Source organism: Balaenoptera borealis (assembly GCF_965194805.1).
Source record: "Balaenoptera borealis genome assembly, chromosome: 9".
Taxonomy (NCBI): Eukaryota; Metazoa; Chordata; class Mammalia; order Artiodactyla; family Balaenopteridae; genus Balaenoptera; species Balaenoptera borealis.
In genome coordinates this window covers 29,350,200-29,377,435 of record NC_138873.1, presented here as the reverse complement: position 1 = coordinate 29,377,435, position 27,236 = coordinate 29,350,200, and the positions used below count along the sequence as shown (strand labels likewise).

The window sequence follows — 27,236 nt, the reverse complement described above, 5'->3', positions numbered from 1 at the left end:
GCAGCCGCTTTCACAATAGCTGCATTGTCTCCTGCTCACGGTGACTCAGACGGAACCACAACTTTAACTGGCAAGCACATGAAACACTCCATTTTTCACAATATTTGAGTTTCTGCCCGCTTTCTTCTTTCCTTTCTCCCCCATGTGCCTATTATAGCGTAGGTACATAATGGACACACAGCAAACACTTGCCAGAGGACTGAATCCTACAACAGCCTGGAAAGCAGCGTGCACACGCAGGTCTTTTTCGGGCAGGCAGCCAGGTCATTATACAGCTTGACCAACTGTGAAGGCTTCACACATTTAAAAGACCTCCTACTTCATGTTTTGCTCGAGAAAAACTTGCAGTGGCCCCCAAATGGCCTTGCATTTGTGTTCTCCTCTTTCTCTGCTCCTTCCCTCTGAAGACCTTTAATCCCAACCCATCATTCAAGAGTCATTTCAAGTGCCACCTCCCCCATGATGACTACGCTGCTCTGCCACCTTCTGCTGTCCCACCCCAGCCCCTTGCACTCCCGTTATGCACAGAATGCAGGGTTTCAGATATATGAAGGCATACTGCTGTCACTCATTTATTGACCTGTTTGTCTTCCCCTCTTACACAGAAAGACCTTGAAGGCAAGAACCCCACTTTCTTTTTTTTTTTTTAATTTATTTTTATTTATTTATTTGGTTGCGCTGGGTCTTAGCTGCTGCTGGCGGGCTCCTTAGTTGGGGCAGGTGGGCTCCTTAGTTGCAGCTCGAGGGCTCCTTAGTTGTGGCATGCAAACTCTTAATTGCAGCATGCACGTGGGATCTAGTTTCCTGACCAGGGATCGAACCCAGGCCCCCTGTATTGGGAGCATGGAGTTTTAACCACTGCACCACCAGGGAAGTCCCCAAACCCTGCTTTCTTTACATCTGTATTCTTACCTCTAGTCTTTGGCACAAGGTCAATCCTCAATAAATATCTGTTGAGTGAATAAATAAATGAATGCATGGTAACAGCACTGCAAATGCCAATCCTTGGTCCTCTCTTCCCCATGGTTGGTCAACAGACTAAGGTTAATACCTAGTATTACTTAAGGGTTAGCACCTGGAACTTTATATTTACATAAATGCTTAGCATCTGAACAACATGCAGTCAGTATTTCTATAGCGCTTTCAGCACTGTTATTAGCCAGTTAATATGGCACCACTGCAGGGACTCTAAAGTGTTCCACTGTCACTCGTATATTTATGTTTTATTTAATGTCAGCCCCATGCACAGGCTTGTTCACTAGTCACCCAGATTCCATGTTTTGCAGTCTCCTTTCTGAGGACCAGGTTTTCAGGTCCCAACAACAGTCTCCAGGCACAATTCTCCAGCCCTTCTGCACCACTGGCTGTTTCTGGAAAATGCCTGCCCTTTCCCTGACTTGTGCTTCTCTTCATGCTGTTGTCCCTCACTTACGGCACGTGGCACATCTGGCCTCCCTCCTTCACAGCCTAGGGAAACCTGAGTCTTTGAAGATCCGGCTCAAATATCCCCCCTCTACAAAATCTTCCAGACTCCCTCTCTGTGGTTAGCATTAATCTCTCTTCTCTCTTCTGCCTTTGTGTCCAGGGCCTTACAGCGCTCTGGATTAGTCTGTCTCCTGCTTAGATTGGGAGCCCCTTGAGAGTAGAGTCTGTATGGGGGGCCCACACAGGACCTGATGCCAGAGCTCTGCAGAGGCTATTGGATGCCCAGGAAGGAAAGCGCTGGCTTAATCAGATAGCTCTCTTGTATGGAGGGTGTGAGGAGAGTGTGGTATTGTGGTATGGTGTTTCCAACAGCTGTCAAAAGTTCCAGATGCTGCCTCTTGGCCTTGGACCATGTGTGGTGCTCCCTGTGATGGTAAATATTGGGCACTATCCTTTATCTAACCACTCTCCCCCCACCTCTCCCCGTACCCCCATCCTCTCTTTAACATGCAATGAAACTCAGAACAACAGAAAATGTGGCCTTCCTCTATACCTACTATTGTTTGGACTTTCTAGGACAAAAAGATAGGAACTTTACTTTCCTTCCTTTTATTTTTCCAAGCCCAGGTAGTACTTTCACAGATACACTTTTCTGAAACTAATCTTCTCCAAATTCTATTGTCTGGGGAGGTATAAAGAGGGGGCATAAGAGCACTTCCCTGCATTTTGCTCTGTTGTTAACACTTCTTTTCTGCCTGATCCCTTGTAGGACTTTCATTCTTTTCTTTCTTTCCTTCCTCTCTTTCGTCTTTCCTTCAATTTGAAACTTTCACCAGGACAAGTCAGAGTACTTGTTCCTTCTAAATTTTTTTTGCTACTGGTTGAGTTCTCCTACTCAGAAAAGATTTCCTCTAGTATTTTGGGGTTTTTTTCCTTCCCATTTGTTTTGGAATAATTATTTATATGTTAGCTAAATATATTCATTTCCCCTCTCATCTCTATCTTATTGTTCTTTTTATGTGCATCCTAGAATAGCTTCTCTTATTTTCCTCTGCATCACAGATTTCAGATAATAATTCTGCTCTTGCAGTTTTAGACTCTGACACTTTACACATCTCATATTAGGTCTATTAGCATCTCTGATCTCAGCTAGTTCCATCTTCACCTCAATCTACTCTTATCACCAGATGTTGTCCTGCATCTCTTTTTTCCACAGAGTCCATTTTTTTTTAATTATAGAGAACAGAAATCAGATGCTGTCCAAAATGTATTTGTTTCCTGTAAAGAGAAATCTTAAAATGCATGCTTTGCCTTTGTATTTAAAATGTGCTTGACAATAACCAGATTGCCACATTCTCTTTACCCAGCCCCCAAATCATTTACGATATTTTTGGCGGCAGGAAACCAAAAACCTGAAAAACAAGGGCATTTATTGTTTACTCTGTGAGAAGACCAAGTTGAATTTGGTGTCTCCAAGGATTCACACTCTGTGCATCCTTCTGTTCCTGCCTCCTCAGAGGGTTGGCTTTTGTCCCCAATCTGTCACCATATGTGCAAGGTGGCTGTCACAGCTCTCGATATTAGATGCTTTCACAACCAGACTCAAAGGCAGCAGACAATGGAAGAAGGCTTAGGGCAAGGGGTTAACCCCATGTGCCTCTTTCCTTTTATCAGGGAAGGAAATTTTCAGAAGCACCTTGGAAGATGATGGGGTTCAGGACGTGCTACACCAAAATACAACCCCTTGGCATATTGAATATTTTAAGCTGAAGGAATTTGAGAAAATGCCAGATACAGGAAGGTGGCTCTAGCCTTCCCCCTGCCCTTCCCCCCCGAAACAGGTCATAAAACCCTCATGTGAGAGGTGCTGTCTGTTATACCCAGAGGAAAAGAACATCCTTATCTCAGAAGACAAAGGGGCACCAAGAAGAATTCAAACAAACAGCCTTGCTAAGTTTCCCCTGGCTCACTACACTTAGCTCATACTCCTTGACCTGTCATATTTTCATGACTGTCCACTGTTCATCAAATCTAGCATAAAAATACTCAGGCTTAGTCATGTCTTTGGGTCTTTATTTCCTTATGAAGGTTTCCATGTCACATAAGACTTATATTAAATAAACATGGATGCTTTTCTGTTAGTCTTTGTCAGTTTAATTTTCGGACTCAGCCACAGGCCCTAAAAAGGTTGAGGAAAACTTTTTTCCTCCCCTACAAAGACTTGCCCTAATGTCTCGTTGACCAGAACTAGAGAGTTCCACAGCCAAACCTGGCTGCAAGAGAGACTAAGTGAGTATCTGAATCTTCTAGTTCCCCAGATGGAAAAGACCAAGAAATAAGAAGGAAGTTGGAAAAGCTGTTGGGTTTTCAGTGTCTGACACACCTTAGTCTAGCCACCCAGTTGCAGTTGGAAACTCTCGTAGTTAGACTTGAAGGAGCAGTTGATGTGCACAGCTGCTAGCCAAATTTCTGATGTCTGGAAGTTATTTTTGTGGAGTGACCCCACTGGACTGAGAAAGGAATTCTTTTTCTTCCACTTTTTGGTACGCTGACTATGAACAGACTGTCATTTTTTGCTTGTCAAAAACAATACATGCAGGGCTTCCCTGGTGGCGCAGTGGTTGAGAGTCTGCCTGCCAATGCAGGGGACACGAGTTCGAGCCCTGGTCTGGGAGGATCCCACATGCCACGGAGCAACTAGGCCCGTGTGCCACAACAGCTGAGCCTGCGCTCTAGAGCCCGCGAGCCACAACTACTGAAGCCCGCGCGCCTAGAGCCGGTGCTCCTCAACAAGAGAAGCCACCGCAATGAGAAGCCCGCGCACTACAACAAAGAGTAGCCCCCGCTCGCCGCAACTAGAGAAAGCCTGTGTGCAGCAACGAAGACCCAGTGCAGCCAAAAATAAAAATTAATTAATTGATTAATTTAAATAAATAAATAAATAAATAAAGGAGTCCAGGTTTTTCAATTTAAAAACGGAGTCCAGGTACTCAAAAATGGTTGAGAATCACCCTCAGTGCTTTAAAAATTCTTTAGTTAAGGAAATGAAATGCAGAAAAAATAATATTGTAAAGCCTGTGGATGTAAAGTTCTTAGGAAGAGCACTTTATTTACTAAAAATGAATACCTAGACGGCCACCTCAGGGTTAAGGGGAAAGCCCATGGGTCATGTTGGTAATACAGTGGTGGGCTATGGGAAAGAGAGGAAGAACAGGAGAAAAGGCCAAGAAGCAAGAATTTTCGTGTGTGTGTGTGTGTGTGTGTGTGTGTGTGTGTGAGAGAGAGAGAGAGAGAGATATCAAGAAAGAATGGCCAACAGAACCCAGAAATGAGAGAAATGAAAGAAAAGGTCAGGAGAGTTTGTCAAGTTCTGGGGGATGGGGATGGGGAAGACAAGGGAACAATAGTGCAAGAGGCCTGTAGCTTTTAGAAAAGTTGGTTTACAAGAAATTCCCTAGGGTGGATTTGACAGGAGAATTTTATGAATGGGCCCACCTAATATTTAATTGCACTACAGCTCTCTTCAAATTGTCGGTAAGAATCGACAAAGAACTTGCGTGAATGGGATTTGAGTATATGAAGGAAAAGGGCTGTAATCCATGCGTGGATTGGAGCAGGGATAAGAGAAAAGACCAGCTGCAGGAACTGAAGGGCAAAAATCCAGGGGAAACAGGAAGTTGGTGCAAAAAGTGATCAGAAACCACAAGACTCCTAAGGTGTACCGGTATACCGGGTGTGCTCGAGGATGGGCGGAGGGCAGAGGAGCAAGGGCAGGGTTTGAGCAAGGTGGAGGGCATGTGGATTCAACTTTATGGGGGCTGGAGCTACTTTTGTTTAAATATTAAAAGAATGGTGATCCCATAGAGCTGAAGGACTTACAGCCATGCAGGTGGAGCTTTCCAAGACCCCCTAATTCTTTCACCACTATCATCACTTTCAGAAACTTTTCTGGATTTCTATAAACCAGTAGGATCTCTTCCTAAGAATTCCTCCTCTCATGATACTTATCACACAAAGGTTTCATAACATCGTCCCTACTTCCACCTTCAGATTCTTTCATAACCCTCTTTCTCCTGCTTTGAACTCTGTGCTTTCATCAGACAAAAATATTCGTAGTTCCCTGAATGTGCCATTCTCTCCTTTCCAAACTTGTATGCAAGCTATCTTCTCTGCTTAGAATTCTCTCTGTAAATCTATTGGCCTCAGTGATACTTTCTTGACTCAGCTTAGCCATACTGTCTTCCAGGATCCTTCAAAAACTGGCTGAGCTGCCCCCTGTGCACTACTGTGGCGTTATGTGTCTGGCCACCTCCTCCCTTGTAGGTTTCCTGATCTCTTCTCTCTCATCACCAACTGTTAATAAGTATTTGCATCACATGAATGTCACTGGTTCACCATTGGACCCAGGGTCTAGCATCATGTCTGATTTCTAGGAGACACTCAATATTTGCTAAATGATTGTCTTGTCATTATTTAGACTCTTATCTCTCTGATGAGTTGGTAAAACTTATGGACCTGGATAATGTCTTAGATATCTTTTTTTTTTTTTACTGTGAAGTATCCGGCACTGTGCCTCTCACACAGTAGGTGGTCAATAAGTATTGCAGAATTAAATGCTCTTTAGTTCAGCTCAACAAACACTTCTTCACTCACTCACTGATTTAACAATTAAGCACGTACTCCATGGCAGTACCGTCTTGGACACAGATGGCAGACAGCTTCAACTATATGGACAGGGCAATCAGCACGGTGGTCAATCCAAGCACAGTGCGGACACATTTCCTAGGTTACAAGATGGCTGTACTTGTGCCATTTGCATGTGATCCCTGATGGAAATACAGAGGAAAAGGCATAACTCCTCCCTCTTATGAGCTACACAGTACTTTCTAAACACTTGCAGTTAGCTCAGAGCTCTGATAGGTACAAGAATATATATTTTATCTGGGAATTTATAATCTTATAGAAAAAGACATGTCACATGGAAAATTAGAGAATAGCTAAAACAGAATGCAATAAAGTTCTGAAAGGCATATACTGGGTACCCAAATTCACAGATCAGATCACAGAACAGACCAGGAAGTAGAAACATTGGTGCTGGATGGTATTATCATTCAAGTGGGCAAAACCCTGGCTTGGATTTAGGATACTGAGGTTTGGATCTCTGGGCTATTATCCATGTTACATGGAGCAAGTCACTTTGCTTCTCTCCCAGAGGTACCCTGTCTTAATGCTGAAGGTACAATCTGGAATCAGAGCGTCTGGTTAGTTACCAGCTAGACCCTGACATGTCCCTTAATCTTTCTGTTCCTCTGCATCCTCATTCCTAAAATAAAGATAATATTACATAACTCATAAAGTTGTTATGAGAATAAATGAGATAGACGAGTGGCTGGTGCACACTAGTAAGTGCTTGGTAAATGTTAACTGTTGCTCTCTTAGCCTCAGTTCGCTTATCTGTGAACTTGGGGTAATATTACCTCATTGGGTTGCCCACAAAAATCATTCAGCAAAGATCTGTTTAGTCTGAATCTATGGGGGAAAATCTCCATAACACTGAAGTAAAACTTTGTAACAGTCTCTTACTGATAGCAAAGGAAGTAAAATGATACCTTGTTTCCAGCATAACAATTCTGCCTTTTCATAAATTCTTGAATTCCTTTGTTTTTGGCAATACCTACACAACTGGGCTTATATCATTAAAAATTCTTCCTGTGATTTTGCCTTGGGCTTTCCACAATTTTGTTTCCCAATAGAAATGAAACATTCATTAGCTTAGGGATGTTCTTTCACGATACCAACTGATTAAAATTACAACTTTTTCCCCTATTCTTTTTTCTTCACTTCTCTATTTTATTTTATTTATTTTATTTTTATTTTTTGGCCACGTCACGCAGCATGCAGGATTTTTAGTTCCCCGACCAGGGATCGAACCCTTGCCCCTGCAATGGAAGGGCGGAGTCTTAACCACTGGACTGCCAGGGAATTCCCTCCCCTATTCTTAAAAAACCTTGCACATCTGAGGCTGAGATGTCATATCTAAATTAGCATTGCACATGTCTCCCAAATTCCACAAAGTGTGGGAAACAGGTGCATGCAGGAGCCACACATTATAAAAATAATAATAATAATAATATAAATAAAATAATATGGTTGTAGCTAACAGCCCCAGAGCCTAGTAATGCCAGGCAGACCTGTGTCATGAATGTTTCTGAGAAACAATTACTTCCAAAGGAAGCACAATTTACCAGTTTAAAGTTTAATAACACTTGATTTACTTAAGAGAAAAAAAATACTCCTATAAGTCAAACAAAGGACTGCTTTTCTCCCTGATATTTTGGTACAACAGTATAAAGTGAGTCATGCTCAAAAAGAATGAAAACTCTTAAAATGAGAATAATGTGATAAATTATTTTAGTCTTATTACTTCTACTTAAATTGTATAGAAAAATTAGTATATCACTGAAGCACAGCCATTTTGCAAATGCATAAATGAATGTGCTGCGATGCAGGAAGAAAAATGATACCAAGGAGCCAAAACAGAACAAAATAAAATAGAAAAAAAACTCATGTGAATTTATGATTTAATATGGAAGTAATATATTTGGCTTAACATTTCAGCTGGGAAATACTTGGAGGGGTTTCAGGTTCAGGACTTTTTTTTTTTTTTTTTTTTTTTCCGGCTGTTCCACGCAGCTTGTGGGATCTTAGTTTCCTGACCAGGGATTGAACTCAAGCCCTCAGCAGTGAAAGCGCAGAGTCCTAACCACTGGACCACCAGGGAAGTCCCAGAGATTGGGTACTTTTTGAGGGAAGATGGGATGGGAAATTATCATCATTTGGTATTTGGTGAAATAGCTCCTTGGGAAGAAGCACATTTCAGCTTTTCTCCTTTCTTACCACCGTGACTTGGTGTACTTTTAAGTGGCTTTCATTGCCTTATTTTATTCGCTAACTCATCCTCTTGGGGAAGACTTCATGAGAAAAAAATTGAACTTGGGAGTCCCGACTCCGTTCAATTTAAGAGTCTTATAAAGCCAGTTCTTGCTCATACAATCTGAATAAAAAGCTGCTTCAAGCCTTTAAAAGCCCAAAGCTAGTTCCACACTCATGGAGGCCTGTTTGGAGCTTTTAGAACTTTTTGAACCCTGAGGCTAAATAGTATTATACTTCAGTTCCTCCTAGTGACATGATGCTATGAAAACAGATTCAAGAACTAAATATTCTTGAATGAAAAATACCATCCCACACATCTACAGCAATTAAAAACTGCATTTTAACATTCACCTCTGATACATACATGTAAATTGGAGTTTCCACAGGCAGTTCCAGGGTGGACTCATTGTATTTTGAGTTCTGTTTTTATCAGCTTCTACAAGGTCTAGACCACTGAAAAGTACCTCCTTGAGAATTCACAAAAAACATACCTGAGGGATCACGGTAGGGTCCTACCAGTTACCACCAGTCTGTTTCCTAAGAACGCAGCCACTCAGGTCCTGCTGGCAATGTTACCAGACAGAAGGGTAATGTTTAAAGTATTTAACAACTGGACAGAGGCACTGACCTATCGCAATAGACGTTGGCTATAAAACCTGTTCAGGCATGCTGGTGTTTGCTGGCTAATTTCAGGCCCTCTGGGTCAATGGCACTGTTGGTGGCTCCTTGGCCTGGCCTCGTGTGCCAGGCCCTGCCAACACAGGCACTCACAATACGTGCCTGCCGCTGCAGCAGCCTAGGGGTGGTTTGCGACAAGCAACAATCTCTCTGCTCTCTCTGTGATGTGATATTAAAGGGGAAAAGAGCCCTGCTGCGTGAGCCAAACACCACCCAGAGTTGGCGGTGAAACAGCTCCCGCCATGTTTGTTTAGAGCCTTCTCCCTTCTGAGATCCCAGAGAAGCCATTTGCCCATGCCTCACTGTCACAAAAAGCCTCAAATTTAGACTTTGGATATGATTTCCAAGTGAGGTTAAATATAGAGCCCCGGAGATAAGCTGACTGAAGAGAAAGGGGAGATGGTTATCTTTTTAAATCTGGTCTTATTTCCAGTCAAAAAAAGTCTATAGTCCCTCATAAATTCAAATGTCTATAAATTCTGTCATTTCCTTGGGAATATCAAGCTACACGACATTTTTTTTGCTGTTGTAATTGCCATCAATTTGTTAAATACACATGTTTTTAAGAACACAATTTTTGTCAAGGGTTTTGTCACTTTTTCTTTTGATACTTACATACTGTATATATTTTATTAAAAATTGTATCTCTGTTTTTTTTTTAAGGTATAGTTGATTTACAATATTATATTAGTTTCAGATGCCACTTTTTAATATATGGAAAGCCTGGAAAAATGGGAATGGCCAAGGCCTGGGTCTTCCCAAAGTGACCAGTCTGTTGGTCTCACAGCCAAAGCTCTGTTATCAGGTCAAGCTGGTCAGTCTGACCTTCTCTTCCCCGGTGATAAGTTTGTTCCCCAAAGTCTCCTCAGTCTGTCTTACAAGTAGACTTCCCCTTGGGCTGCCTGAGGAAGCCTGAGAAAGCCAGACCTGACTCAGTTCAAGAGGGTCTGTTTTAGGCTAATCCTGAGAGCCCAAGGCTCACAGCAGCAGCACAGTAAATATGCCACAACCTCAAAAACATGGCCTGCATAACCGGAGTGGTGATGGACTTGAGGTTTGCTAATGTGATGCCGACCCAGGAGCCGGCTCAGGGCCACCAGGGATGAGAGAGGAGCAGGGAAGCGGCCAGGCTTCAGGTCTTTCTTTCTCCACCTCTCCCCTTTCCACTAAAGAGGCGCCATGTTTACTTGTCTTAACATACTGACCACCTACTCAGCTTCCATTTGCAAAAAGGAGTTCACAGCTTTAAACAAGTTTGAGAACAACTGCCATAGGGTATTCACCTCATTAGCAGAAGTGTGCATTTCTTAAATCTCAGACTGTGGCAACTCAGGTTTAGAAGGGTCTTGGAGGGGATGAGGTGCGGCCCTTTCAGCTGGTTCGGAGTCTAGTTCTAGCGATCTGGCTTCCACTGCTTTCGGCAGCTGGATCTGCAGCGCGGAGAGCCTACACTCATACCGTGAATATTGTTCTTGGTTTCTGACTTTTGGGCAGATCTGAGAGGAAAATGCAGTGCTGGTGGGGTAATGGGGGACTTAAGGAAACCCTCCTCCTAGCCAGTTGTTTGAATCATGAATTAGAAGAGCCTGGGAAACCCCGCTCCTGAGATGAAGGAGCAGGCCCCCTGGGCCACAGGTCGTCAGGGTCAGCTTTGATCAGCCACCGCGTGAACGTGGGCCAACCACACATCTTCTGGACTCATGCTCTCCTTGTGTAAGATGCCCCAGCAGTCCATGTTCCTCACCTCACCTATATCTGTGGTTGGCTCAAGGTACCGAGATTTCAAATTGAGCTCAACCTGCCCTACAAGGTCAATTATAATGTGTCTATGAACACTGAAAGGTTTACTAAAATGTACCCACTTTGAGCCATAAATTTTTTTTAAAAATTTTATTTATTTATTTAATTTATGGCTGTGTTGGGTCTTCGTTTCTGTGCGAGGGCTTTCTCTAGTTGCGGAGAGCGGGGGCCATTCTTCATCGCGGTGCGCGGGCCTCTCACTGTCGCGGCCTCTCTTGTTGCGGAGCACAGGCTCCAGACGCGCAGGCTCAGTAATTGTGGCTCACGGGCCCAGCTGCTCCGCGGCATGTGGGATCCTCCCAGACCAGGGCTCGAACCCGTGTCCCCTGCATTGGCAGGCAGATTCTCAACCACTGCGACACCAGGAAAGCCCTGAGCCATAGCTTTTTGAAAATGAATTTAAATTCATTAGCTTCTAGCCATCGAAACAGAGCATTCTTTCCAGTTTAGAGGGGTTAGCCAAGGAAAACCTGCTAACACTTTTCATTACACACAATAGCATTAAGGGGGTACAATCAAAGAGATTAAGGTTTTTGTTTTGTTTCATTTTTCAATATCTCAAATGTTTTAATGACCTTGTCCTGGGTTGTATAACTCATTCCTCTTTGCACGTTAATTTTTTCATCTAGGAATATAGAACAACTTGCCACCTTCAAATGCAGGAAAAGTAGGATAATTTAAGCATGTTTTAAATACTCAGAATTTCCTGGATGAAACTATGGAAGTTTAAAAAATAAAGAAGTTGAAAGGAGTATTTGTCAAATATTTCATTAAACCTCAACATCTTCGTAAATCATACAAAAATACAATCCAAGTTGGAGAGGTGAAGTAACTTGTCAAAACCATAGAGCAAGTCCGTACTATGGATTATTATACACATAGATCTGTATAATTGCCTTTGGGTATCAAGAATGTTTAAGACAATTTATGAAAATTTACAAAAGTAATAATAAAAGGTTTGTATTTGTCTAAATATAAACTACATATAGCACCCATCAAAGCTGTATTAATTAAGGATTTAAGAAAAACATTTAGGTTTCCTCTTCTACATGATAAAGGTTCATTTAAAATTAAATGTAAAAGATAATTTATGGTATTTGTTCATTTATCATTTCTTTTCAATGGCATAAACAGTTGCACTATAAATTGAATTTTGTGTGTGTATTCAACCTTTACAAGCACATATACATGTTACCTTCCTTTGGGATCACTGTGAACTTGGGCAATTTAACCTATTAAGAGTAGTACACTGTGCTTTCAAAGACATATCAAAACTAAATAGTCCACTTTTGAGTGTTACCATTGGAGGCCCCTCCAGGACAAAGTTTCTTTTCATCTTCTTTGTGACATTTATCAGTGACTCTATCTAGTTAACCCTTTTGTCAATATCACCACCTCAGCTCACCCTAGAGCTCAATCTTGCCGGAATTCAGAGTGAAGAACTTTGCCACTCTTTCTCTTTACCCCCGAATACAAGTTTCCTTTGTCTGCTCTTAGACTTAGGAACCAAAGATCACACTTAGACAAAGGAACAGCTCTGCTGAAGAGAGGGCTGAGGCATAGTGTAAGGTGACCCCAGATATTCATTCTTGACTAGAAGGAGGGAAGCAAAGGAAGGCTGAGCAGGGAGAGGGCAGGGGATAAGGAGAGCTTCTCAGTTCCCAAGGAGGGGCCGCTCAGTTCCTCCTGGAGAGGGGTTGTGGATTCAGTTCCAAGATCATCAAACCCGCCATGCAAACATAATTATACAGATCCATCCCAAGGTGAAATGTAAAATGCCTTTTGTATCATTTAGTGTTTTTGGTTATGTATGAAATTCCAATATATGACGTGGGAATGTATTATATGATTAGAGGGAGCAGAGCTGAGGGAAGCAGTGGGAAGAAGGGCATTATTTGTGTTTGGTTTCATTTCATATTACGATTAGTTCCTATTCCTTTGAGAATAAACTAACTGAAGAGGAAAAGGCAACTAAAAGTGTGCAATGTGTTTGTGAAAATTGTAAATGCGGGAGTGAAGAAAGGCATTTGGTTTAGCAAAGATAACTGAAATGAATTAAAACTTTTCCAAATTTCACCTCTGGAAGGAAAAGTATTAAACAAACCTCAGTCTGAAAGGCCAGTTTTAAAGAAAGCAGGAGCAACCAAGCAGAGGTTTTAGGCTGTAAATAATGCTCAAATTCATTACAAACAGATGCTGGGAACTTAAAAAGAAAGTTGTATTTATTGATTATATAACTAATAATTTTATGAAGCTTCCTTAAAATGCTCATTTTTGAAATGGTGGTTATAATGTCCAATTGTTACAGATTATCCATTTGTGACAATAAATGAAAAAGTGTGTGTATGCGGGGGGGTGTGTGGGTGTGTTTACACGTGTGATTATCTTGCCAGTCAATTTCTCCAAATGAAAAAGATTTATACATCATACCGTCAACACAGCGGAGGGCGCCCGGCTTATGAGTAGTGGGACTTCAACCTTCACATTAGAGCTCCTTGTCGCTCCTCCCAGCAGATCCTGTCCCCTCGCCTCCAGGCACCTAGCACGCTCACGTGTACACACACACACACACACACACACACACACACACACACACACGAGTGAGACACGCGCCCAGCTCGCTCCTCTCGCGGTCCCCGAGCCCTGCAGCCTCGCTTTACCTCTCGCCCAGGGAGGATGCCGGCCGCCGCTGGCTCTGTCGCTGCCATCAGACTCGGCTGCTGGCCCCTTCGGTTTCAGCAGACTGGGGCCCTCTGCGTTTTCAACAGGTACCATGGTCACGTAGAAGTTACAGCCGTCCCCTGGGCACTAAACCACCCTGACTTCCCCCACTGACACGAGCGGTCACTTTCCCCATGGTCGCATGCTAAAGAAAGGTGAAAAAAAAACTTCGGGCAAAGCCAATGTGATTTGTGACCAACTTTGTTTCTATTTCCGAAAGCTTTGCCCTTTTCGGTGACACAGGCTCTTGCTATTCCAAGCAGCCTATCACAGGCAGTGGGAGGGCCGAATCTCCGGAGGATTGTTTTTTGCCTTCAGATGCAGAGCTGGAAGCAAAGGATTTCCAGGCTTGGGAACCGGAGCTCTGACAGTGTTTGGCCCTTAGCTGGGGGCGTGGGGGGGTGGGGGGAGGTGTAGCTCTTGTATTCCTGCACCTTTGAAAAGAGGCACAGAAAAGAATCAGGCAGATTCAAGCCCAGGCTGAGAGTGAGGGCCCCGAATACTCACAGATGGTATTAGTTAATCTTGCACAGGGAGGAACAATTTAGGCAAAGACATACCAGAAGGAAAAGTGTGTCAATTTTTCAGCAAGACGGTTATTCCAAGAGCAGTGACACTTAGCAAATTCAACAAAGCATGAAACATCTTCATTGTTTCAACCTGATTTTGCCCTAGGTGAGTGCGGTATATACTCTCCCTCTCCAAGGCCTGTCAGACAAATCAAGGCCTGAGACCAAGTATACGCAAACTCAGAATGCCCAGGTTCTTTGGACTTTTTGTACCCTGGGGTTACAGCAAAGTATCGCAGTTTATTTACGCATAGCTGTCTTTAAGGAAGGAACCAACCCTGAATCTTCTGTCGAAATGGACGCCTGCCAGCCTGATTGTAGGAGGAGGGCATTTCCAGTTCTGAGCGTCCGGAGTGAATGGACCATGGTGTGGCTCTGATGCCGTCCAATCGGAAACAAAAGCAGGGCCTGAGAAGGAAGATTTTTTTTTTTTTCCTCATTTGTGAATATATTTCTATAAAGGTCTTACCAAATGATTCATTTTGGGGGGAAAAAAAAAACCAACTTGTGAGGCACGTACCCATATTACAGAGCAGAAAATGGAGGCAAAGTGACTTGCCTCAAATATCACAGCTAGTCAGTGGCAGAGCTGAGACCAGGAAGCCAGGTGCTCTAATGCCATAACTTGCCTATATCCCAACCTCCCAGCCTTGTCCTTCTCTGATTTTCTCGGTTTCCGTCACTTTCAGCCCTTCTTGACCTTAAGAAGATGACATGAAATACAGCTTTGGTCCTAGTCGTTCCTCTGGACAGAGAAACGAGTTCTTGCTTGTATAGGCAGAAGCTGAACTACACAGAACTCACTTTTGGCCTTTTGGCTGGATCCTAACACAGCTCGAAATTAACTTATCATTTGTACATTACTTTTGCTCATCACTAGATATTTCTGTATCTTTCTTATCCTTCGGGGAATCAGGCAACAAATGGAAACAAACCTGTAATGATTCAACTAGTATTGATTATGCACCTGTTTATGTCTGCTGCTAGTGCTGGAAAATGGCAGTTCTTTAAGCATAGCCCAGCCCCCTTTTGATTCAGAGGTGAGTAGTTCAGACTCCAACAGATTAGCTTGTCCCCACTAAAGAATGTGTGGTACAATGATGCTTTGGTTTTTATTTGTTTCCAGAATGTGTTATCATCGTAGGAGCAACAGGTTTTGTCTGCAGGACACACATATTTCTCATCAGCTCTCTGTATTCTCTTGGCTTCTATCTTCTCTCTGCTGGGAATCAACGACCTCAGTTGGTGGACATGTTCTTACAGTGGGTCAGTTGTATAATTGCTTTGTTTAATGATCTCAGGCCCCATGTCTCCAGCAGCTTCCTGGCACCATGGACGTGTTAGGGTGTTTGCTATAGTCTTTGACCAAGTAGAAGATAAACCTAATTCCAGAATCCCTTACTACGGTGAAGAGCAATTCAACAATTCTCACTTTGCTTTCTGTAGCCGAACCACACAGGAACTCCTAAGGCATAAACCAAGCAGAAATCCAAAGGAATAAGCACACTATGTGACGGAACACATGGCTCCTGGTGCCCCTAATTCTATTTTTCATTCCACTGTTGACCCGATGGGGGCCACTGGCTCTCCCAAGCTCTGTTCTGTGCTCAAGTTACTCTCTTAAACTCACCCAGGCTAATGGGGCATATTCTCCTGCCGAAATTTCCTGAAGAACCCTGTACTTCTCCTTCACAGTATTTTGCACACTTATCATGTTACAGTTTTATTATAGTTACATGCAGTGATTTGACTAAATCTGCCTTTTTCTGCTAGATAGCAGGCTCTATGACAGAGTGCACCATTTCTGTTTGGTTTACTGTGGATATTCCAAATGCCTGGCCAGAATGAATACTCAGTAAATATTTGCTGGCTAACAGACTGATCCCTGTAAATGCAACTAACTTTAGCATGACTAGAATGTAAGTTCCATGAGGGCAGGCACCTCTGTCTGTCCCGCGCACTCGTCCATCTCTGTGTCTCCAGCTCTTAGCACAGTGCCAGGCACGCAACACACCCTCAATAAATACGTGTTAAATAAATGAGTGCAGGGACTTCCCTGGTGGTCCAGAATCTGCCTTCCAATGCGGGGGACGCGGGTTCGATCCCCGGTCGAGGAACTAAGATCCTACATGCCGCAGGGCAACTAAGCCCATGCACTGCAACTAGAGAGCCCATGCGCCACACCTAGAGGGCAACCTGCACACCGCATCAAAGAGCCCGCGTGCAGCAACGAAAGATCCCGCGTGCCACAGCTAAGACCCGAGGCAGCCAAAAATAAATAAATAAAAAGATTACAGTGTATGGAAAAACCTACCCTGCAAACTACTTTGGGAAGAAAGAGATGGGCAGCCAGAGCTGAGGGGTATGAACAAAGTCCTTTTCCTCACTTCATTCCATTCAAATTTCTATAAGCAAATAAATAAATACACAAACAAATAAATAAATGAGTGCTCACAAATGGAGCATTTAGTGAGCTGGATAACTATGTAGTTTTTAAAAACCCATTTGACGATTGCCTCTAACACTTCGTCGTTCCTCTCTCCTTTCTGGTACTCTCTTTAGAGCAAGTATCACCACAGGCTGTCCCTCCTTAATAGAGTCTGAGCCACTACTATTGTTAAAAGCTGTTCCTCCACTTAAGGAATATGTAATCAGCAGATGGACAGTTCATTTCCCATAATTCCAATAATTTTGCTGCATACCTTTTCAGACCACCTGTTCATTGGCAATGCTACCAAATCCAAAAGTATGTATTATGGCTTATAAACTGACAAGACAAATAAGAGGGGATGAAAGAGAAGGCAAACAGCATCACAAGGCTGTGGACCTCTACTATGTATATACCAGGCCTATTTTTACGGAGATTTTTCTTAAACCTCACAACAACTTTGTGAAGTAAACACTATTACTTTCATTTTGCAGAAATTGAAACAGAGGTTTTCGAAACATGTCCAGATCAAAAACAAAACAAAACAAAAAAAAACACTTTCCAATGTTTCATCCTGAAAATTTTCAATCATACAGGAAAACCTAGATTCTATACTCAGCATTTAACTATGCTCACTCTTTCATCTATGTATCTGTATTTTAATCCCTCTATCCATCCATTGATCCATCTTAGTTTTTATGCATTTCAAAGTAAGTTGGAATACTTTGATATGTGTATCATGAAGTAGAGTCCAATACTTGTTTAGGTTCTTTTTTTTTTTCCCTTTGAGACATTTTACATACAATGATGTTCATACAAGGGTACCATTATATAAATTCAGAAAATCACATACATATGTACACTCCAAACCCCTACTAAGTAGAGAACATGAGCATCATCCAGAAAGTTCCTTTATGTCTTTTCTGAGTAAATTTACATCTTAACCCTTAGAAGCAATCAATGTTCTGATTTTTTCCACATGGGTTATCTTTCCCTGTTCTCACTCCTCATAGAATGGAATCATAGAGTATGTACTCCTGTGTAAGGCTTCTTTGACTGAGCGTAATTTTGACATTCATCCTTATGTTTGTGTGTATTAGTAGTTTATTCTGTTTATTGCTGACTAGTATTCCATGGGTAAATATACCACAGTTTATTTATCCATTTTCCTACTGATGGGCTCTTGGGCTGTTTTGTTTTGGCTATTGTAAATAAAGCTGTTATGAGTAATTCTTGCACAAACCTTTTGCAGAACATAATGTTTCAAAGCACAGCGGTCCAAGTCCATTTGACTCCAAAACTCACATGCTTTCCACTACACCCTGGTGCTTCTCTGTGGTGCATCCCATTGCCCTATGTTTATGTAGAATGTATCTCCAGAGTTTTTATCCTCAAATAGTTCATTACAGTGTAAACACAAATAGGGAAATACAATCTTTAGACAAAAAATATCCAGATACAAATTCAGGTCTTAATTAGCCACACTCCAATAAAATATTCATCTTGGTATCAGTTTTTTGGAAGAATATTTATTATTTTACATGTTTATACTATCCAAATAACTCCTTTTTCTAAAGGTTTTCAATATAACTATTTTTTAATGTGTAGAATATTACTAATCATAACATATCGATTAAAGTTCCTCAAATTACAAAAGAAGTATGGTTAAATTCATTATGATATGTTCACTTGATATAAAATAAATTGTTAAAAGAAAGACAATATAGCAGTGTAATAAAATATTATTTCTATTATTTTAAATGGAAAAATCAGAGTAGAACATTTCATGCTGATTACCACTATAATAATTTTTAAAAATATATACGTGTATTCATAGAGACTAGAAGGGAACTTGGAAAAATTGAAAATAGCAAATACGTTGGGATGGTAATCTTAGGTCACATAAGGAATTTAGACTAGTCCTAATCATGGGTAAATCATGTGTAAAAAAGTATTTTCTGAAAAAAATATTTTCTTAACATTGTTATAATACTGTATATCTAATAAGTATAAATCTGAAGAAAAGGTCTTCGAATTTAGGGCTGCCATATACTGTTGTGCAATCCATACATTGCACAACTATAGGTGGGTTGTTCCCGTTCATTTAAACAGAAGTTTGTTTATTTATAAAACAAGTTTTCCAGAAAATCAAAGTTAAAATGTAATTTGCACAGGGATGCATTTGGGCAATTAATGGGGCTGTTCAAGTTATAATCTTCCTCTAAATTGCAATGTCTTACCTGTTAGTTTGGCCTACATCTGCCTTTAGTAGAGCTAAGCTATATAAGATGAGTACCCTTCTCCATTCTATTACCTGTTTTTCCAAATAAATTATCAATATTTCCAATTTTAAAATTTTCCTCAGTATTATTACCATGCTCTTTGGATGGAGGCATCCACAGAAAGTTGTTCAATGACTAAGCCTTTCCTTTAGGTTATCCTTCTTTTTATGCCATAATGATGGAAAAATACTGCTCAATCCTATGTGACAACATCAGTCTTTATTATCTTGAAAGACTGGTCCACCTTCATTAACTGTCTCCTATCTGCTGGTCAATGAGAAGGGCACTACATAGAAAATTGACTGTCTCCCACACAGAACTTGGAAAGATCCTTCTTGGGGCTTCCTTTACACCTAAGGCCACGCTCTGCTTAACATATCACACACCCCAGGTTTTGCATCAGAAGCTGACAGCATGAAGCAACAGGATTTAGTGTTTCTGTTCTGGCAAAATGGTGCAGTGGTCTGGCCGCCAAGTCCCTTGGTTGCTAGATATACACAGTGAGGTATGTGCCCGGGGCGGCTGGATCAACTCAGAGCAGGACTTTGGGAATTGCTTTTGACCGCAGTCTCCAAGTTGGAGTTGGTTCACGAACTCATCTAGCTGAGTCCTTTTTGACGTGTGCAGAGGCAGATCAATCACAAAGCTAACAATATTTAAGCTTCAGGGCCCCTCACTCACATTGGCCCTTCCAAGGTCATGGGAAGGGGCCCAGCAATGCGTTCATAGGATCATATATTTTCTTAAAATTTGCAAAAGTAATATATTTACCTGCAATCAGTGAAGACCCCTAACCCTTTGCGTTCTGACACTGATATCCTTTTTGTCACCTTTTCCTTGTGTAGGTGACATAGGAGTGGTCATGGGATATTTGGGATCTGGCTTAGGGGCAGTTAAGTTGGAAAAATATTTGGTTTGGGTTTCACTTAGATGACTCACAGGCACTTCGGTGAGTAGTTAAGCTCTTGCTATCTCTCCCGGTAAAGGAAGGACTCCCAGGAATTCTCCTGCTACATACTGTGCCAACTCACACTGCACATTTTCCACATTATCGCTCATGTGGCATGACGATGCAGGGGCTCAGGACTGAAGGTTGTCTATCAATGTCCTGTGTCTATGTCATAGAGCTCCCAGCGCCAGGAGTATGTGGGTCACAGAGGAGGGCCACGCTAGAGAAGAGAGTGGGTTCTTTCTCTTCTCTTTGTAGAAAGTAATATTGCCAAAAAAATTCTGTTATGAAGAAAAGAGGGGGAAAAAAGTATTATAGAGATGTATCAGGTAATTTCTGAATTGTGTGGTGTTTGTAATACTTGATTGCTTTTTAAACATTTGTAATTGATCTTAATAAATATTCACTTTCAGACTTAATTGTATATTTCTCTTTTTAAAGATTGGCGTACCCCAATTTTAATAAACTTCTGGCCCCTCAAAATTTGTATCTGACCCTATGAATATGGTTGGGAAATCGAGGTCTTCCCAGATGACTGTACTTCCTAAAAATCTCTCGGATCTGTTCCGTTCCTCCCATCCCCACTGTCACTCTCTAAATCCAAACCACCTCCCCATCTCCATGTGGACAGCTGCAATGACCTCTAACAGGTCTCCCTGCCTGCGTTCTTGATCTCCAAAGCCCATTTTCCATAATACAGCCCAGGCTTTTCTCTAAAATTTAGACCCTTAAATGGTTCCAGTTGTTTTAAACTTTTCACCAGCTTCCAACTGTTCTTAGGGTTGGTCTAAATGTCTTAATGAGACCTAAAATGCCCAGCATGGTCTGGTTCCAGCTGACTTCCCTGGACCCATCTCCTGCTGCTTCTTCACTCGAAACTCTGCAGTCTAGTCCTTTCTTGGACTCTCTGGTGGGCTAGCTGATCAGTGTCTCCTTGACCTCATTGGCTTTTAGACACTCTTGTCTCACTCCTCACTGTGGTTGCCCACGACTGAATAAACCATGAATAGAGTTCTCAAGTTCTGGGAACCAAAAGAATGGACCAGGATCCTCTCTTTGAGGGCCTTCTCTCTCTAAATTAAATTAGAAACTGGTTGTGTATCAGTCAAGAGTTCTGTGTGGGAATTTTAAGCAGGAAGGAATTTAACACAGAATCAGGGGCTTATAAAATCATTGGAAGGCCTGAAAGATCAGATTCCAAGCATTCAGAAATGACTCCCAGAATAATATAGAGTGGCCTCATCAGCTGAGCTCCTATATCTAAGGCCACCTAATGGAGCAATGAGTTGAAGCTGCATTGTTTAAATCTAGGGATCAGATTTAAACGTAACTACCCCCATAACTGCATTCTCCAAGAAGCTGTAGATGTCGAATGCTGCCTCAGGAAAATCTCACATCACCTGATCTCATAGGCTAGTAGAAACCCCCCAAAAAGGCAGAGAAAATAGCTTCCCCATCATATCTACCTTCCTGCAGATGCTTCTAACTGATGTCTAGATCCTGATTGCTAAGAAGTCTGGGAAATGTAGTTTTCTAATCTACCCAAAAAGAAGGAGGGTGGAACGGAGGTTGAGAGGGCCACTCTACTGTATCCACCAATGGTGGGTGAATGTTTGGGTTAATACGGAGTGAGGCCTGGGGTCAGAGTCACAGCAGGCCAAGTTTGTGCAAGCCAGATTTATGGTAGAGGGAGCAAAGGAGATGTGCAAAATAAGAGAAAGCTCGGCAGAAAGAGAGTAGGAGAATGAAAAATCATAGAGTGAAGCAGAGAGGTGGAACTGTAAGGCCCCAGGAGAATGGTCTTGGCTTTTGGCTTTCTATGAAGTCTGGCTGTGTTTTATACTTGCCTTCAGTACTTGATGGATTGGGTAGTATGATCTTTTCCCTCCCTCCCCACTCCCTCCCCATCCCCCTTTGCCAGGTGCTTCAGTCTTCTCTGTCCTCCCTTCCCCCAGGCTGGGCCAAGGACCCACCTCTCTGCTCCCATGGCACAGAGTGCAATGCTGACATAAGGAGAAGCATGGAGCACTGTGATGATTTCCTAACTTGTTCTCCCTACTAGACTGTAACCACTGTGAGGGCAAGTCATGACCACCTGTTCACTGCCACTCCTCCAGAGTCCAGCGTGGTGTCTGAAACCTTGAGTCACTCACTAAATATTTGCAGAAAGAAATACAAAAGAAAAAGATGGAGAAGAGGGTGTAAACAATAAAACTTCAAATTGATCACGTGTTGTTTCATTAAAGCATCATTTTGAAAGTAGGTTCTTGGACTAGTCAGTTTTAATTCTGGCTGCACCACTTACTGTCTCTGGAAGTTCTTTATGACTCAGTTTCCTCATCTCTAAAATGGGATAATAATAGTACCCAATTCATAGGGTTCCTGTGAGGATTAAATGTATTAATGCAAAGAAAGTATTTAGAACAATATCTGACCATAATGATCTTCAATAAATGATAGCTGTTTTTGCACCCAAGGGCTCCATGGAAGTGTAAGTAATACTAGGAAAAATATTACTGGTTTAGGAGTAAGATCATATAAATTCTAATGTGTTTTTTGTTTATTATCCACATGACTTTAGGCCATTCAAATAACCCATCCAGGCTCTTTCCTTATCTCTAAGATAGGAAAACCTGCACTTGCTTTGCCTAAAGCTGCTAATTTTTTTTGCCATGCAGCCAAGCTCCCTTCTTTCAGCAAAATCCTTGTAATTTTCTGTTGGGAAATGACATGCCATTTTAGAGGACCTGTCAACTAATGTGCACCACTCTCTAGCCAAGGGGTCGGCTTGTGACCCCCTGCCATGACAATTAGATGTTCTATCCCTGGAATGTGAGTCTTGAGAGATGACACTAGGTCAATACCTGGGTGGAACAGTCAGTCATTCCTGATGGCAGAACAGAAAACTCTACCCACTATTACCTATTTCTCCAGAACTTTCCTGGTTTTTCCCAAGACTTCGTTCTTCCTATTTTTTCCTGCAGTCCTATAAACCACTCCAAAGACCAGCAACAAATTTGTTTTTGGCTAATGTTGACCAGAGTCCAAAGATTCCCTAACATAAACTCTCTCAAAGATTTTAGTTAAGATAAAATCAGACAAATATCTTAAATCACTTTGAAAACTGTTCAGGTGCTATATGAATATAATTTACTCACTAATGCAACAGCAATAGCAACTGTAGAAGAGAATCAAGTTAGTGCTCAGTCTATTTGTTTATCCGTTCAAATCAGGCTCTTTCTAAATAAGGACGGAAGCAGCATATGACAATAGACTGGCAACTGATACAGTGGTGATAAACCAGAAAGGTCCACGAATCTCTAGCCTCTACAATAACATGACCTGACTCAACATTTCACAGAGCCACATGTCCAACTGGAGGCCCCTAGTGAGATCTTTAACTCTCAGACAAATTTGGGGGCTGATCTTACTACCAGGAGAGAAGGGGAGAAGAGAGAGTGTCAAGAATATAAAGGATTGGGGGTATATCTTTATCTTTCAAGCTCCATCTTCAGACAGTTTACTCTATGAAATGGCAGGGGTCAACGTCCCAGTCCTTCTTTCCCTGTTGGTAAAGAAAGTTGATACCGTAAAGTGGAGAGAATCAACTTTGGCGTTAAGATGGGAATGGATTGGCTAGGAAAGCACTTTCTAATTCATCTTCTACAGAGGTTAGGGATGTTAACAGACATTCTGAGGAATTAAAAACCCTCTTGCACTATTGGTGGGAATGTCAATTGATACAATCACTATGGAGAACAGTATGGAGGTTCCTTAAAAAACTAAAAATAGAATTACCATATGACCCAGCAACCCCACTACTGGGCATATATCCAGAGGAAACCATAATTCAAAAAGACACATGCACTCCAATATTCATTGCAGCACTATTTACAATAGCCAGGTCATGGCAGCAACCTAAATGCCCATCGACAGACAAATGGATAAAGAAGATGTGGTACATATATACAATGTAATATTACTCAGCCATAAAAAGGAACAAAATTGGGTCATTTGTAGAGATGTGGATGGACTTAGAGATTGTCTTACAGAGTGAATTAAGTCAGAAAGAGAAAAACAAATATCGTATATTAACACATATATGTGGAATCTAGAAAAATGGTACAGATGAACAAGTTGCAAGGCAGAAATAGAGACACAGATGTAGAGAACAAACATATGGACACCAAGGGGGGAAAGTGGCGGGGGGGTGGTGGTGGTGGTGGGATGAATTGGGAGATTGGGATTGACACATATACACTAATATGTATAAAATAGATAACTAATAAGAACCTGCTGTATATATAAAAAAAAATTTCGGGGGCTCTTTCATCGGCCAGAAAGTTTGAGAAATTTCCTATATTATATACTGTACTTGGCACACCAAAAAACATTTTATAATTAAGAAAATTTTCAGTATAGATATGAAATAATTTTAAGGGAGATTTCTCCCAGCTCCTTAATTTTAATCCTTAATTTCTCCATAAAAATAAATTAATTAAAAAAAAAAAAACATGAACTTTTAGGAGGACACAGTTTGGGCAATCTGCATTAAGATATTGGTGGAATTGGGATGGTTTTGCTCACAGCCAGCCTGGTACCTGAATTAACTCTTCTCTGCTGCCCCTTTTTAAATAAATTTATTTATTTATTTACTTATTTACTCACTTATTTATTTATGGCTGCGTTGGGTCTTTGTTGCTGTGCAGGCTCTCTCTAGTTGCGGCGAGCGGGAGCTACTCTTCATTGCGGTGCGCAGGCTTCTCATTGCGGTGGCTTCTCCTGTTGTGGAGCACGGGCTCTAGAGCGCAGGCTCGGTAGTTGTGGCGCACGGGCTTAGTTGCTCCGTGGCATGTGGGATCTTCCCGGACCAGGGCTGGAACCCGCGTCCCCTGCATTGGCAGGCGGATTTCTAACCACTGCACCACCAGGGCTGTCCTCTGCTGCCCCCTTTTGATAGATAGAGGGAAGAGCATGTTTCCAGCTGCAAGGGGCCAAAGAAGCAGGAGACTGCAACAGTAGCTGCCAGCTGGGGAAAAGAGAGCACCAAATCGATCTGAGGAGTTGCTTTTGTCAACTGCTCTGTGCAGTTTTGTGGCTCTGGTTTGCTGCTCGTTCGTGCTTCCTGCCCGCCTGCCCGGAGTAAAGGGAACTTGTGCGTTCATTCAAAAACTCATCCACCTATCCTCAAATATTTATTATGTGCTTACTCTGCCCCTGGCCCAATGCAAGGTGATGACGAAAGGGGCCCTCTTGTGCAAGAACCCAAGACCTTTCCAGTTGATCTGACTATATTCGTTGCACCTGTGCCTGACCTTCTTTTTGACTCTTATATTCTTTCTCTCTAGACGTGACTCTCAGAGACTGAAGCCTTTGATTGAGGCTTCTTTCTTCTTCTCGCATAGGACAGCCATCTTTTCACAGTTTTCCAGACCCAAATACTATTTCGTAAGGACACTTTGCTTTATAGTCATAAATGGGCTCCTTGGGTTCATATTATTTTCACTATCTCCAGAATTCTTATGTCATTCTGTCTTGTTCTGAGATCTGAGGAAGAATCTGGATCGCAGAATCTACCACCTGAAGCTCTCTTGAACATGAAAGGTATTCACCCTGGAAAGAAATTCTAATGGAATTCTTAAGATCTAAAAGTGTCATTATCCTGAGCATGGCTCACAATAAATGGAACATTTTAGAATTTCTCTAGAAAAAAAGAAAAAAAAGAACATTCATGAGGCAGTTTCTAGCCCCTCCATCTCTTTCCTGGCAGTAAGCCCTAGTAAATATAATTTTCTTCCTCGTTATTCTCTCAGGTACCTACTTTCCATTTCCTACTCTACATGCTGAAACATTTAAATCCCATGGAGGGCAATTAAAAATGCATAGAATGGCCAAATTTGCTATGGTCAGGGAATTAGATAACCAAATTTTTTATGAACCTCCTGAGAGAAATTTTATTTTAACCATCATCCTTATATGCATTACACACTTCCCTGCCTTAGTTAACATAGAGTTGGAACCAGATGGAATATTTTCTGGATTATTCTGGGTAATGAGAGTATTGAGTTGTCATACAGTGATGTCCTGAAGAGTAGCTGATGGGCAAAAATATGAAGCCAATTTCACTCTTTCACACAATTTCTTCTAGCTGGTGGCCCTCAAACATTTCTGCTCAAGTACACCATAAAAAAAATTGGAAAACTCTTGAGAAATTCTGTACCTCTTCATATATTTTTAAGCTGACATCTAAATGTTTTACCATAAATTTAAATATTTACAAAGTCGATATCTTCCAGGGTACTGTATAGTGTATATATTCTTTAAATATATTCACTAAAAACAAGGAACTATAGATTCAATCTGTGGATAACATCTGTCACGTATCGTGATAGACCTCAGTGTCAAACCAAACTGTCAAATAACAACTTATTTTCCATGAGGAAATATTTAAACTCATTTTTTAAGTTCAAATAACCACATTAATGTGCATCTTTTGTGACAGTTTTCTCATTTCTGAATTCTTGTTCTAAAATAGATTGATGATAGATGGAAAGAAGGAGGGAGGTTTACATGAGTTGAAACTTGAGACCTGAAGTTGGCATGAGGAACAGGCAGGCCCAACGCTCACCTCATATTGGAAGAATTGTAAAAAAAAAAAGCAGCTGGAACTCTGAAGTCATGAAGAGACATGGAGAAACCCTAAATGCATATTACCAAGTGAAAGAAGCCATTTAAAAAGGCTACATTCTGTATGGTTCCACCTATTTGACATTCTGGAAAAGGCAAAACTATGGAGATATAAAAAGATCATTGGTTGCCAGGGATTGGGGGGAGGGGGGGATGAACAGGACAAGCACAGAGGAATTTTAGGGCAATGAAACTGCTCTGTATGATACTGTAATGGTGGATACATCTTTGCACATTTGTCAAAACCTATGGAATGTGCAACACCAAGAGTGAACCCTAATGTAAACCGTGGACTTGGGATGAAAATGATGAGTCAATGTAGGTTCATCAGTTGTAACAAAGGCACCATTCTAGTGCGGGATGTTGATAGTGGGGAGAGGGGGAATATAAGAAATGTTTGAAATGTTTGTACCCTCTGTTCAGTTTTGCTGTGAACCTAAACTTACCTTAAAAATAAACTCTTTTTTTTTTTTTTTTAAACACAACTGAACTAGATTTGGCCAAACTCAATCTGAACTTGTCTGGGAATGTCTCACAGGTGGTGTGGTACCCGACTAAATTAGCTCTGGCGTGGGGATCGGTGCCGACGCTGGTCCTCTGTGTGTGGATACCATTGTCTTGCTGGGGTCAGATAAGGTCAACCCCTCTAAATGAAGGATGCAATTTCAGGAAGCAAGTGGAAATTCCCACAATCATCCTGAAAAGAGGCAGATCTAGAAACCAAAAATGAAAACTTGGAGCTCAGGGATGAGACTGGGTGGGCT

General features: G+C 41.7%; 1 protein-coding gene across 1 annotated transcript in view; it reads right to left on the bottom strand.

Moving 5' to 3' along the window:
- SLC2A12 (solute carrier family 2 member 12) overlaps positions 1-23,908 on the bottom strand; it is a 52,997-nt gene extending 29,089 nt beyond the window's left edge. The window contains exons 1-3 of the mRNA XM_082406071.1: positions 13,267-23,908; positions 11,091-11,219; positions 10,357-10,532 (exon numbers count right to left, since the gene is read on the bottom strand). Coding sequence (XP_082262197.1) covers positions 10,357-10,532; positions 11,091-11,219; positions 13,267-13,611 — 650 coding nt within the window. The 5' untranslated portion in view covers positions 13,612-23,908. The remainder of the gene's footprint in view (positions 1-10,356; positions 10,533-11,090; positions 11,220-13,266) is intronic.
- Positions 23,909-27,236: the final 3,328 nt, after the last annotated feature.